The sequence below is a fragment of the Otolemur garnettii genome, unplaced genomic scaffold (genome assembly GCF_000181295.1).
Source record: "Otolemur garnettii isolate 467f Iridium unplaced genomic scaffold, OtoGar3 scaffold00015, whole genome shotgun sequence".
Taxonomy (NCBI): Eukaryota; Metazoa; Chordata; class Mammalia; order Primates; family Galagidae; genus Otolemur; species Otolemur garnettii.
In genome coordinates, this window is record NW_003852410.1 from 2,067,575 (window position 1) to 2,080,661 (window position 13,087).

Sequence of the window (13,087 nt, forward strand, 5' to 3'; positions counted from 1 at the left end):
TGCTTATCTTACCGCTACACTGGAACTGAAAATCTGGGCATTTTCATTCAAGGAAATATTTTCAAACATCATGCTCCCTGAGTTCAGAATAAAGCCTAGGGTTACCAAGTCCGCATCCTCATCCCACCGTAGGAAAGAAGAGTTTGCATATAGGTCTCCCAAAGAATATCTCTGCCTGCAGTTTTCTAGTATTTTGGAAAGCTTACATCTCCATCGTCTAACCCCTTTCAGCTCTGACTTACCAACCTTACTCCATTAGTGACTCTGGTACTGAGTTTGGTTTGCAGACCCCAATTCCAGACTTGTTTGCTAGAAGTATAACCCATCCCAATCGGTAAGAAAACACTTTATTACCTGTTCTCTGACAGCCTGGAGAGGTGGACGGTTTACCTCTGTTGGCTGTGTTCTGAGCAGGTGTCTCTCTGGGGTTCCAGCCATAGAATTACTCCCCTCTTCTAAAGGAGTTATCTCCTGAGCAAATTCTCTGCCTCCTGGTCTTCTCAATGTCCGTCCTTAGGTTCCACTCCATAGTGGAGGAAGCATTCTGCAGCCCTAGGCAGTTACCACCATGGCCCCTAGGCATAGACCCTCTGTGGCCCTAGGCACTCTGGCTTGGAACCAGAGGTAGACAGCTAGACCTAGAGGCTGCAGCCTCTGGGTCTAGGGTCCAGGGGAGCTTCTTTTCTGGAGTCCACCCCAGGATCTTGTGTGCTTAGAACCAGAGAGCTCTAGAATCCCCTTGCTCCAATTCCCAGGCATTTATTCATTCACTGAAGAAGTAAGCACTGTACAAGGTCATGGACTTGCGCCTAGAAATATAACAAGAATAAAACACAGTCACTCTGGCTTGGGGAGCCAGCCTAGAAGGCAGATAGGATGGTTAGTGCAGTGACCGAGCAAGCCCTGGGCAGCCCAGTTCAGATGGACCACAGCCAAGAAGGGGCTTCCTTGGGGGAAGTTCCTCAGCTGAGGCTGAGGGGTGAGGGTCAGGGGACACAAGAGCAAGGAAAGGGCATTCTAGGCCAAAGGAACAGCATGTGCAAAGACAGGAAAGTAAGAGGTATCGTCCATTAGTATCCCTTATGCACAGGTCGTACCTGACTGCCCTGAGCCCTTCTCGACATCACTGGATGGCCCAATCCCGAATTTTCTTTCTTTATTTTCCCCAACTTCTTAGCACCCCTGCTATCCTGTGTTCACTGTAAATAAACAGAAGTGTAGACAGAAGCGTTTGTTGTTGCCATCCTCCTGGGCTCCTCTCATTAGAGTCCCTTGTCATTCTGCTTTGCCTCTCATGGGCGAACTCACTGCGCAGAGCCTGCAGCCCTGCGGGCACCTTGCCCTTGTGTTTCCCTGCTTCCCCACATTCTGTAGGTAACCTTGTTGTAACAGGCAGCCTGTCCCTTCCCCACCCCAGTAGCTCCGCTTGCTTCCTTCTTGAATCTGATTTTCTAAGGTCAGCACCTCCTGTCACTTGCTTGGGTGCTTTGCGGGATGATGTGCAGTGTAAAAGAATTCTCTGCTCCTAACAAGCCTTGGATTGCCTCAGGCAGAGCCCAGCTGGGCACAGATCACCTGACCCACATCTCAGCTGCAAAAAACATTTTCTCCTTTTCCTTTGCCTCCTGTCTGCAGTTGGCCACACGCCCTCTCCTCGTCATTTCAAAATGAATCTCATTCTCTGGCCAGGCTTGTCTGCCTGCCGCACCTGAGCCCACAGGGAGGCATGTTTTCTTCTAAAAGAATAGTTCCTGGTATGTCTCTTTTAGAAAAAACAAAACCATTCCTGGCTTTTCTGGGCTGGCCAGGGCCACATTTCTCAGTTACTCTTCTCTGTTCCATGTGACGGTCATAGAAGCACATGCCTCGTGTTTGGCTTGGTACCACGCTGACCCTCAGGGATGCCTCCTCAAACTAGAATCTTCGTTTTTCGTGGCTCTCCCGCGGGCTATTTCTCCACATTTCCTAGGTGACCAGGTGGCCCAAGCCTGGGCACAGCTCACTCTCTCTCTTCTCACCCACTCTTCACATCCCACGTGGTCTAACTTGTGAGACTGAATTTTTTCTCCAGATCAGTATAGGTTTTTTCTTTCTTCCTTTTATTTTTTTTAAATTTAAATCCGCTAAAAAAAAATTTAAATCCCCTAATCCTTGCAGGGTGCCTAACCTTTGCCACTTGCTCAAAGAGATTTGTTGGTTCTTGGCCCTGGTTTTCCTCTGCAGGGCAGATGTGCTTGCCTCCATTCCTTGCCCAAGGCTGTTAAAAGGAGCACAGTTTTCTTTTCCTTAAGCTGCTGAAAATGGATAACATGTTGGAAATCCACTCCTGGCTTCCTCTTCCTACGTGCATTTTCTTTTTCTTCTGACACTAGTCAACCAGAGTTTTATTGGGAATTCTTTTGTTGTTTTAATCAGTAAATCCTAAACTCTGTGCTCTGGGTTCTTCTTGTAATCTTCTGGCAAGATGAGGAGCAAAGAAAAATCATGAAAAGGCAGAAATCAGCAGCTCTGCTATAGAAAACGCTGTGGTTTTCTCTTGTCTCCCAGGCCGGTTCCCCATCTCTGTTCCTCCCACAGACCTCTCTGCTGTTCCCCACTGTACACACAGATGAGTAAGGGGGTGGCTGGGAAGGAAGGCCATCAACCTCTCACCGTGTGCATGTCCAGACAGGGTTTGAAGCCAGCTGTGCAGGGTCTGACTCATCCTACACTCTGGACCTAACCCTTCTGTGGAGATCTATGTCCTGCCTCAATAAGAGGAAACGCTGGGTGAGACTGTCACATTGAGGGACTGGACAGGACCTGTGGCCATAGGACTACCCCCATGAGAGAGACCGCCTGCAAGCCCCCAGCAGCACTGTGTTCAGTGTCTGCCCAGGGGAGAGCCACCGCCTTTGACAGTGCCCCGGTGACCCGGGTAAGAGTTCCACCTCCTGCAGGACATGAGCTAGCGAAGCGTGAACATGACTTTCCTCAGACCTGCCTGGAATTTTACCTCTGATTCTCCATCTGGAAAAGGCCGTCATTCACACAGACTATCCTGTTCACAGAGAGCTCTGGAATTCCATTCCTTCCTGGACCCAAAATTGACTAGCCTCGTAGGGAGCCACAGGCCTGGGCTAACGGAAAGGAGTGTTTGGGCGGCTTCAATTATGGACTGGGCGTCCTTGTGGGAGGAAGGCAAGAAGTAGTGGAGCGTGTACGTGTACCTGCAAGTGCATAAAGTCAACGTGTTAATCACACTTAGCTCTGGGAGCCAGTGGTAGACGGTATGGAGGGAGAAGTCCGTGTGGTTTGGAATCATGAGGCCACAAGAATGATGTGTAGTAATAATAAGGAAACAGCTTAATACAGTTCAAGTATTTTTTGTTTTGTTGTTTTTTTGTTTTTTGAGACAGAGTCTCAGCGTGTTGCCCAGGCAGGCTAGAGTGCAGAGGCCTCAGCACCGGCAGCACAGTAACCTCAACCCCCTGAGCTCAAGCGATCCCCCCCAACTCAGCCTCCCAGAGTGTTAGGGTTACAGGTGTGTGCCACTGCACCTGCCCAGGCCAGGTTTCTCATTCCTTAGGCTGCTCCAGGGACAGAGAGGGAAGCGGAGGAGGGAGGGCTTAGACTGCACCCACCCCTGGGGATTTCATAGGAACTTTTTTTGAGAAAGAAAAATGGTTGGGATTCTATAAAGAAAGAAAGGAAGACAGGAGAAAGGAAAGTCGATAGATACATACGTGTATACACGGGCAGGCATGCACGCTGACAAGCGGACAGATTTGAAAATCATAGGTTTGGAAAAAAAGAACATCTCCCAGTCCTTACAAGACCTGGGAGCTGCCAGTATCTGTGCCAGACTGTGTGAGGATGGGCGTGTTCATTGCTTCATCTGCTGGGGCCTCAGGTCTCCCACAGGAGAGAACGGCTGTGTTGGAACCACATCTCCCTTGGTGGCAGGCAGTGCTGTTGTGAGGATTCAGAGAGATCAGTGTGTACAGGTGCTTCTCACTTGAGGAGTAGTGTGTGGGGATAAACAGTTTTTTGGTTTTTTTTCTGAGACAAGAGTCTCAAGCTGTCGTAGAGTGGGTAGAGTGCTGTGGCATCACAGCTCACAGCAACCTCCAACTCCTGGGCTTAGGCGATTCTCTTGCCTCAGCCTCCCAAGTAGTTGGGACTACAGGCGCCCGCCACAACACTCGGCTATTTTTCTTTTGCTTACAGCTGTCATTGTTGTTTGGCAGGCCCGGGCTGGATTCGAACCCACCAGCTCAGGTGTATGTGGATGGCGCCTTAGCCGTTTGAGCTACAGGCGCCGAGACTGACAATTGTTTTTATGTTTCCTCTCTGTGGGGGAAGCATTCTCACCTCCTCTGCTAGGGCCTGCAGAGAGGCTGACCTATGGAACACCAGTGTCTGGGTGGCCACACGTGGTTCAGACTAGCACTGCACAAAGCTGGCCAGCCAAAAGGGCAGGTGGGAGCTGAACTTGGGCTGCTGCTCGGTAAGCTGCAGGCCCTGGGACAGGAGGGAGCGGGGACCTGTCTCTAATTAGTACTGAAGCATGTTGGGGCTGGCAGGGGCCCGGCTTCACTTCCTGCAGAGGCACAGTAGAGACCCAGGTGTGAGTTTCCATTTCTGCTCTTCAACACTTGCCAGTCTTAGAAGTGCTCTGGGCTGTCTGGGAGGAAGAGAAGCCGGTTGTGCTGACATCTCTCTGTACCTCCGGAGGGATCAGGTTGCTCCCTGCCACCTTTCACCTTCTCCACAGCACTTCCCACTGGTGAACCAGCCGAGCAGCTCCTGACTAAATTGAAAGTGTTACTCCTGTGGTCCAAAGACTGATGATATGCCCTGGGCAGGACTCTGGGAAACAACATTCTTGAGATGATGTTGCTAGTAGAGTAGAAAATGGTCCAGCCCCAGGGGAGAAAAATGTGGCTCTATCTGATAAAACCACATACGTACCTACCCTGTGACCCAGCAGTCCCACCTCTAGGAACTTACCATGGAGATGTTCCCCCACAAATACAAAACCACAAGAATATTCATTCACTGTGGCAATGTTTATAATAGCAGCCTCCTGGAAGGAAGTCAAATGTTGATCCTTGAGACTGGCAGAATAGATTATGGTCTACCCATGAAGTAGAAAGAGTACTTTGCAGCCACTAAAAATAAAACAGAGAGGAAGATGTCTAGGAACTAATGTGAAGGGATTTTCAGGATTCACTGTTAAGTGAAAAAACAAATTTATGAAGTACACTACATTTCAAGAAATAAGGAGAATTTTAAAAATAATATATTTACTTATTTTTGCAGAAAGGACAAGCCAGAAACTAATGAAAGTGGTTAAATGCAAAGTATGGAGGGGAGAAGGGTAAGAGGTAGAACTTCTCAGGGGGCCACTTGTGCAGTTTTTTTTTTTTTTTTTTTTTTTTGCCAGGGCTGGGTTTGAACCCGCCACCTCTGGTATATGGGGCCAGCACCCTACTCCTTTGAGCCACAAGCCCCACCCTCAAGGGGCCACTTTGGATCTGACTTTGACTTTCTCACTCTGTCAATGCTTAATTCAAAACTATAATTTTTTAAAATGATTAAAAATATCAATACCTATAATTACATACAAATGAAGATAAGCTGGCTATCTAACCACAGAGAGTAACTTCTAAGTATATCCTCTGATCATAAATTTTTAACAGCTTTCTTGAGTTATATGCCATGCGTTTCAGCCATTTCTAAAGTATCCATTTCATTGGTTCCTAGCACATTTACAAAGTTGTGTGCAGTCAACATTGTAATCTAATTTCAGCACTTGTTCACCATCCTTCAAATTAACTTGTATTCATTTGCAGTGATTCCCTATGTACCCCACACCCTTCCTTCTACCTTAGGCAACCACCAATCTGCTTTCTATCTTGTGATCAGACATTTTTAATGGGATACATTTCAAGGATCAAAAAGCAAAACAAAATCAACACACGCCTGGGAAGGAAATCTTAAATTATATGTTGTAGGTTTTTTTCTGTTAGTAGTAATATTGCTCTTAAAACTCTGAAACCATTTTATGTGTATTGTGAGATAAAGCTGATGAATAGACAATTATTAATGTTAGTCACAAGAGTCTCCCTGGGATAAAAAAGATATACAAATACAAAATAAATGAAAGCAAAGAAAACCTTGTATCTTAACCCAGCCTTGTTTAACCTCAATCTAATTGTGAGGAAACAATGAGACAAATCCAGAGTGTGAGGCATTGCACAAGGCAACTGGCCTGGACTCTTCAGAAAGAGCCAGTGGTATGAAAAACAAACTAGCAAACAAAAATTCTAGAGCATGTTTGACATTTAAAGGTCTCCAGTAGGCTGGTGGTGGCTTACACCTGTAGTCCTAGCATTCTGGGAGGCCGAGGTAGGTGGTTTACTTGAGCCCAGGAGTATGAGACCAGCCTGATCAAGGGGGCGAGACCCCCATCTCTCAAAATAGCTGGGTGTTGCGGCAGGCCCCTGTAGTCCCAGCTACTTGGGAGGCTGAGGTAAGAGGATCTCTTGAGCCCAAGAGTTTGAGGTTGCTGTGAGCTATGATGCCACGGCACTCTACCAAGGGTGACTGAATGAGTCTATGTCTCAAAAATAAAAATAAAAAAATTTAAAAAAATAAAGGGCTTAAGAAAACATAACCACGAAATGAATTATGTGAACATTAATAAAATACTGGCTTTTGAAATAATTCTATAAAAGATATCATGGGACAATTGGGGATGTCTGAATGGGGGCTGTATACGCGATGTTATTTTGGCACAATAGTTAATTTTCTTAGATGTTACAATGTGATTATATAGAAGAATATCCTTATTCTTAGGAGAAATGTGTTGAATATTTAGCAGTGACATGTTGTGGTGTCTACAAAATACTCTCAAATTTTGAGCAATAATAAATATAGAGAAAGAGAGCAGTATGGCAAGATGAGTGTAAATGATGGTGATGGGGATCTATTATTTTTTTCTTGTAATTTTCTGTGGATTTAGACATATGCAAATAAGAAATTGCAAGGAGATTTAAACTTGTGTTGGGGGGGGTCACATGTGACCAAGGCTTGTCCCACCTGCCTTTCCTCTGGCCCAGGCTGGGTTCAGCTCAGCTCTTCTGTACATTCTCTGCTTCCCTATCAAGCCAAACACTGTCTCTTGTTTCTACTCAGGTGAGGACCCCCTGGTGGATGATCAAAATGAGCGTGATATCAACTCAGTTGCTGGCGTTTTAAAACTGTATTTCCGAGGACTGGAAAACCCACTCTTTCCTAAGGAAAGGTTTCAAGATTTGATATCTACTATTAGTAAGTATCTCCCAGGAGGAACAATCAATTCCCTGACAGATCTTTATTGAAATTAGCTTGCAGCCTCATCTCTTCGCTAGACATGGAGGAGAGACTTATAAAGGGGAAGCATGGCCTGTGTCCTTATAGAACTTAAAACCTAGCTGTGGAAATAACAAGATGGTTAATAATGAAAAGGCTAATGGGCATGGCACATCCTTGGGGTACAGAAGGGGCTCAGAGGAGAAGGAGGAGAGGAAGACTTGGTTTTGTAGATCAGAGCTGAAATATATACATATATAGCTGTATAAATGGAGTCTTCCAGGAGGACTAGACATAGGGGATCCTGGGACACGGGTGAGTAGGACCAGCAGGAGGGTGACCTGGCCTGTGCCAGCCTGTGGAAGAGGCTGGCAGGGTAGAATGTCGCAAGTGGAGGAAGACCTCGAAAGTCTTACAGGGGTTCCAGAGTTTTTCCGCTTGGGTAATATAGTCATGGAAGGTCTGGGGGTCAGGTCAGCAATGTGACAAACGAGGGAAATGGTGAAAGTAAGTTGAGTGGAGGCGTCCTCTGACATTGCTGGCTGTGGGAGCCCTCTTTGACTCTGCATAAAGTCAGGAGGAGCCCGGCCTAGGGGCTGACATCATGGCACTTTGACTGCGAGGTGCTCAAATCCAAGGTAGTCTTTGTGAATATTTTTTTAAAATAAAGTTTTAATTTTAGAATGTTAGAATTTTAGTAATTTAGAATAAACTTTCAATTTTTTTTTTTTTTTTTTTGAGACAGAGTCTCAAGCTGTTACCCTAGCTGTGTTGTCACAGCTCATAGCAACCTCCAGGTCTTGGGCTTAAGCAATTCTCTTGCCTCAGCCTCCCAAGTAGCCGGTACTACAGGTGCCCACCACAACACCTGGCTATTTTTTTGTTGTTGTTGCAGTTGTCATTGTTGTTTTAGCTGGCCCGGCCAGGTTTAAACCTGCCAGCTGGTAGGTATATGTGGCCGGCTCCCTACCCACTGATCTACGGGTGCACCTCAATTTTTTTTTTTTTTTTATTTACAGAAAACTTGTCACACAGTTTCACTGGGGGGGGGGGCTTTTACAATACTCTGAAAGATACTGTAGCCAGGACAATGTCCCAAGAGTGGTAAGAGAAGAGGGAAGCTTGCAACTTCTTATTTTCTTTTGTAAAACACCCTCCCATTGCTCTCTGCTCTTTATACTACTTCTGTTCGTATTTCTAGACTGAATTTAAGCTCTAAATTATGTCTTATAAATTCTAGGGCACAAAGGTCTCACCCTGTCAGGGCCTATATCACTTACTCAGCCAATAATCTAATTCCTATGCAAGGCCCTGAGAAGATTTCAGGTTTAGAATTGATCTGAAAATAGAGGTCAGAGACAAGATCCCAAGTGTCTTCCTGATTCTTTGGCCAATGCATAGCTTGAGAAATGGTTCTTCATTCTACATTCTTTTCATGAGCAACTACTATGAGCCAGGCCTGTGCTGCAGTTGGTGTTTATAAAAGGTTCAATAAAACATGTCCCTGTCTGTGTTTTGTCAGGACACACAGGTTGTAGGGACAGAATCTCAAACTGGTTTAATCCATAAAAGGGAACACATTGGTTCAGGTACCTGAAAAGTTGAGGCCCAGCTGGATGCAGACCCTCACATGGCATCAGCAGTCATCTGCCCTCCACTTCTGTCTCTGTGCTAGCTTCCTTTCTGGGGGGCCCCAGCTGCCCCAGGCTTCCCACAAGTCAGGTTCAAGAGGGCACCTTCCTCTGGGTTTCTCTCACACCTTGTCTCTAGGGTTGACTCTGATTGGTTCTGAGTAGGCCACACCCCAGCCCCTCCTGTGATGTTCTGATTGGCCAGGCCAGATTTACATATGATTTACCCCCCCCCACTGAGGGACGAGCTGATTCCCTAGATCCATGTGGACGGGTATGGGAGGTGGGACTTGCAGACGTTTGCTTCTGTGCTGTCTGAGGATGGAAGGCACCCTGAAAATTCCCTTTATGTTACAGAACTGGAGAACCCAGCTGAGAGGGTGCACCAGATCCAACAAATCCTCATCACCCTTCCCCGCGTGGTCATCGTGGTCATGAGATACCTCTTCGCTTTCCTCAATCAGTGAGTGCCTGGCCAAGGGCCCCCCTTTTTTCTGTATACTCATTGTGTAGAGTGGACAAAGGGCCGCCTTTTGACTTGGCTCTGGCCTCCTTTGGGAGGGCATGTCCTGAGGCTTTTCCAGGTGCCGTTTATAAGGAAGAATGTGGAACCCTTCCAGATTTGAGTAGAGTCCCCCCCAAAGAAAGAAATCACAGGGGGAGGATTTGCCTTTCCCAGATGACTTTGTGGGTACCTCCTCTCTCCTAGCCTCTCTCAGTATAGCGACGAGAACATGATGGATCCCTACAACCTGGCCATCTGCTTCGGGCCCACCCTCATGCACATCCCTGATGGGCAGGACCCTGTGTCCTGCCAGGCACACGTCAATGAAGTCATCAAAACCATCATCATCCATCATGAAGCCATCTTCCCCAGCCCCCGGGAGCTAGAGGGACCTGTGTATGAAAAATGCATGGCTGGAGGGGAAGAATATTGGTAAGATGCCATTCCTCTTACTCTAATTGTTGTCATCATCCTGTGGCTGCTGCTGTACGGGAGCAGTAAGAAGCCCTTCTGTTTTCTTACTGCTTACCAGTCTGTGCTTCCATGTGCATTTTGTCATTTGAGCTTTGCAGCAGCCTTACATGAGAGAAAATAGGTACATCAGTCAAGATTCTCTTGGTTATGGGGGACAGAAATATAACTCAAACTGCTTTAAACCAAATGGGAACTTACTGATTTACTTAACTAAAAAGTCTGGGAAACATCTTCAGGTATAGCTTGATCCAGGGGCTCAACCGTAATCACGAAGACTTGGTCCTGCAGCCACCTTCCCTTGGCTCTGTTGTATCTATCCTGTTTTGGTTTCATTCTCAAACATCCTATCCCTTGGTGGTTGCAAGAGGCAGCCCATACCTTTTGGATTGATGACTTAGCCTTTTCAATGGAAAAGTTGCTTCTGTTGCTCAGATGTTCCAACCTAAGCCAAAAAATTGTGTTTCATTGCTGAGGTTTGGGTCTGGTGAAATAATCACATTGATTAGAAGAGGTAATGCTGAGACTGGCTAGGTGGGTCACAGGCCCATCAGGAAGCAGGGAAGGGGATCATTCTCAGCTCAGCCTCGTGAACTGAGTCCGACACTTCTTGCCGTTGTCCCCTCTCACCTAGGATTCCTCTTTTCCCGGCAATGTGAGCTCAATTTTTTTGAGATTAGGCACCTCTGTGTACCTGGTACTACATTGGGTCTTAAGAGAAATATTTTAGGACCTTTTAAAAATCAGGGCTGACTACCTTCCCCAGGCTAAAACTTTAAAATGTGAAGATAGGAAAAAAAATTTGCAATGTGGCAAAGACAGGAAATTCAGAACGCTAAATGACAGAGACCAGTCAAAGGGTACCTACAATTTCTTTGTTCCTAATACGGGACAGCACACTGCTATATATTTAGGTATTACTCACATTGCTTTCAGCCAGGTACCTACAAGGGAGTTTGCTTTTTGATTGTCAAAGCATTCCCGGACTGTTGCTTTGCCTTAGTTCTGTGGACATATTTGGGCAGCCGCTTCAGAGAAAGGAGGTGATCCAGCCTTTCGTTTCCCCCCAATACGCTTCTCCACATGGGAATACTGGGCCATGGTGATGTCTAATCACAGCTCTCTAATCTCATTTGAAGCACCAGGAAACAAGTCTGTCCCTGTTCTATAACAGAAACATTAAACAGCCAGCAAGCCAAATTTCTGAACAAAAAGGAGCTTTTCACACAGGTTTTGCAACCCTTACCAGTTCTCTCTTCCTGCTGCCACATATATATTTAGTGTTCTGGGAAGGGACACACGATCTCCGTGTACAAAAGAACAATAACCACCCTTTTTTTAATCCATGTTTTCCCTGTGTTATTGGAAAACTATTAATTATGTGGTCATTTCGGAGGCGTTTTCAAAGGTAAAAGGGGAGATTTGGTAGAGGGTCTCAGCCCAGTCTTCATTTATTCAACGAATGGTTACCAAGTATCTGTCAGGGGCTGGGTCCTGAGCTAGGAGTCAGGAATGTGACCCGAGCAAGATTAACCCCTGGTGGTGTAGGAACAGGCAGTTCCGGAAGTGGGTCTTCCTAAGCCAACCTAGGAAAGTCAGGAAAGGTTTCCTGGAGGAAGGACTGACTGAGCTGAGACTGCAGGATGAACTGGAACCAACCTGGTGGGGACTGGGCAAAGAATATAGTAGGCGTGGAGCATTCAATAAAAGGAAAAGTGATCCAGTGTGGCTGAGTGTAGCATGTGATGGGAATGGAGAGGGATGAGGCCCCAAGGGTCAAAAATCTTAGAAGCCATTGTGCAGTCTGGACCTAATCCGGGTGGCCATGGAGGATTTTTCAATATCTGTATCCCTTTAAATGGCATTGTAAATGCCCCCTCCTCTGAGAAGCCTCCCTTTCCTTGTAGGTCCCTTGGTCTATTCTTGTCTCTGCCCATTTCTTTCTATATAATAAATAGTATTTCAACCTGCCCCTGTTTTGTCTACTGACCTTTTTACTTGGGCATTTGTCTTTTTTCTCTCCCTACAATGTAAGCAACATGAGGCCTGGGAACTTACCTACCTTGCCCATCACTGCGTCCCTCCTACCTGACATACTGCCTGCATGTATTAGGACTCACTTAGCGGCTTTATAAAGAAAAAAATGACTATGTGAATGAACCCTGGCTCAGGAAGCTCATAATCTAGCATCTGGTAAAATTAAACCAGTATATTAACAACTGAATTTGATGGACCTGATCACTCAGCTACCACGCTCATTGTGGCTGCCAGTCTGGTTTGCTCTCGCTGCCTGGACTGCTCCAGGCTCTTGCACACAGAATCGTATGGCAGCCCTTGTTATCTTAACTTCACCTCAAGGGATGCGCCACCTCAGCTGTGAGACAAGGGAGTCAGGCCAGATGGGATGACTCATAGTACTTCAAAGCCTCCTGTTCTGGCCTCCAGTCCTTCCAGTGAGAAATGCTGGGGTGGTACCACTGCCCTCTGGATCTTACAGAACATGTTAGCATAGACAGCCTTCACCCCAAAGATAGCCCAGAAAATTCCAGGGTAGGAAGGAGCCAGGGAAGGCATTTGGGAAGCTTCTCAATAAGGGAGCTGGGAGTAGTTTTCAGAAGAAAAAGACAGGATGGTGTGAGCCTCTGTCTGAGTCAGGTGAGGGCCCAAACGTGGATTGGGCTGGTACCCATGGGAGCCTCAGGGTAGTGTGAGGGTAGATTATCCCCCAGTAAGTCCCCTCCCATGTTTCCTTGCAGTGACAGCCCACACAGTGAGCCAGGGACAATTGATGAAGTTGACCATGACAACGGCACCGAGCCTCATACCAGTGATGAAGGTGAGTGAGGGGGGACCTGGGGTCAAGGGACACATCTAGAAGCCTTTTGGTATGATGCCAGCCCAATTATAGAGCTGGCCCACATCACCCCCTCCAGCTTTCCATGTCAGCACATCCACCCTTTAGAACAGATGGGGACCCAGAAAAACCTCAGAGGAAAACCGTCACTGGGTGCCCGAGGTCCCAGCACAGGTCTGGTGCAGAACATATCCTCAGGGGTGCACGTTGTGTTCACATTGCAGACCCAGCACACTTCATTCCTTTATGTGTCTTGCCTAGCCTGGTGGCAGATCCTAGGGGACAAGA

At 46.7% G+C, this 13,087-nt stretch overlaps 1 protein-coding gene across 2 annotated transcripts in view; it reads left to right on the forward strand.

The window, feature by feature from the left end:
* SRGAP3 (SLIT-ROBO Rho GTPase activating protein 3) overlaps window positions 1-13,087 on the forward strand; it is a 253,632-nt gene that overhangs the window by 213,506 nt on the left and 27,039 nt on the right. For both annotated transcript variants that reach the window (XM_003785468.2, XM_003785467.2), the window contains exons 15-18: window positions 7,183-7,317; window positions 9,327-9,432; window positions 9,679-9,906; window positions 12,702-12,781. In XM_003785468.2, the coding sequence (XP_003785516.1) occupies window positions 7,183-7,317; window positions 9,327-9,432; window positions 9,679-9,906; window positions 12,702-12,781 (549 nt within the window). The remainder of the gene's footprint in view (window positions 1-7,182; window positions 7,318-9,326; window positions 9,433-9,678; window positions 9,907-12,701; window positions 12,782-13,087) is intronic.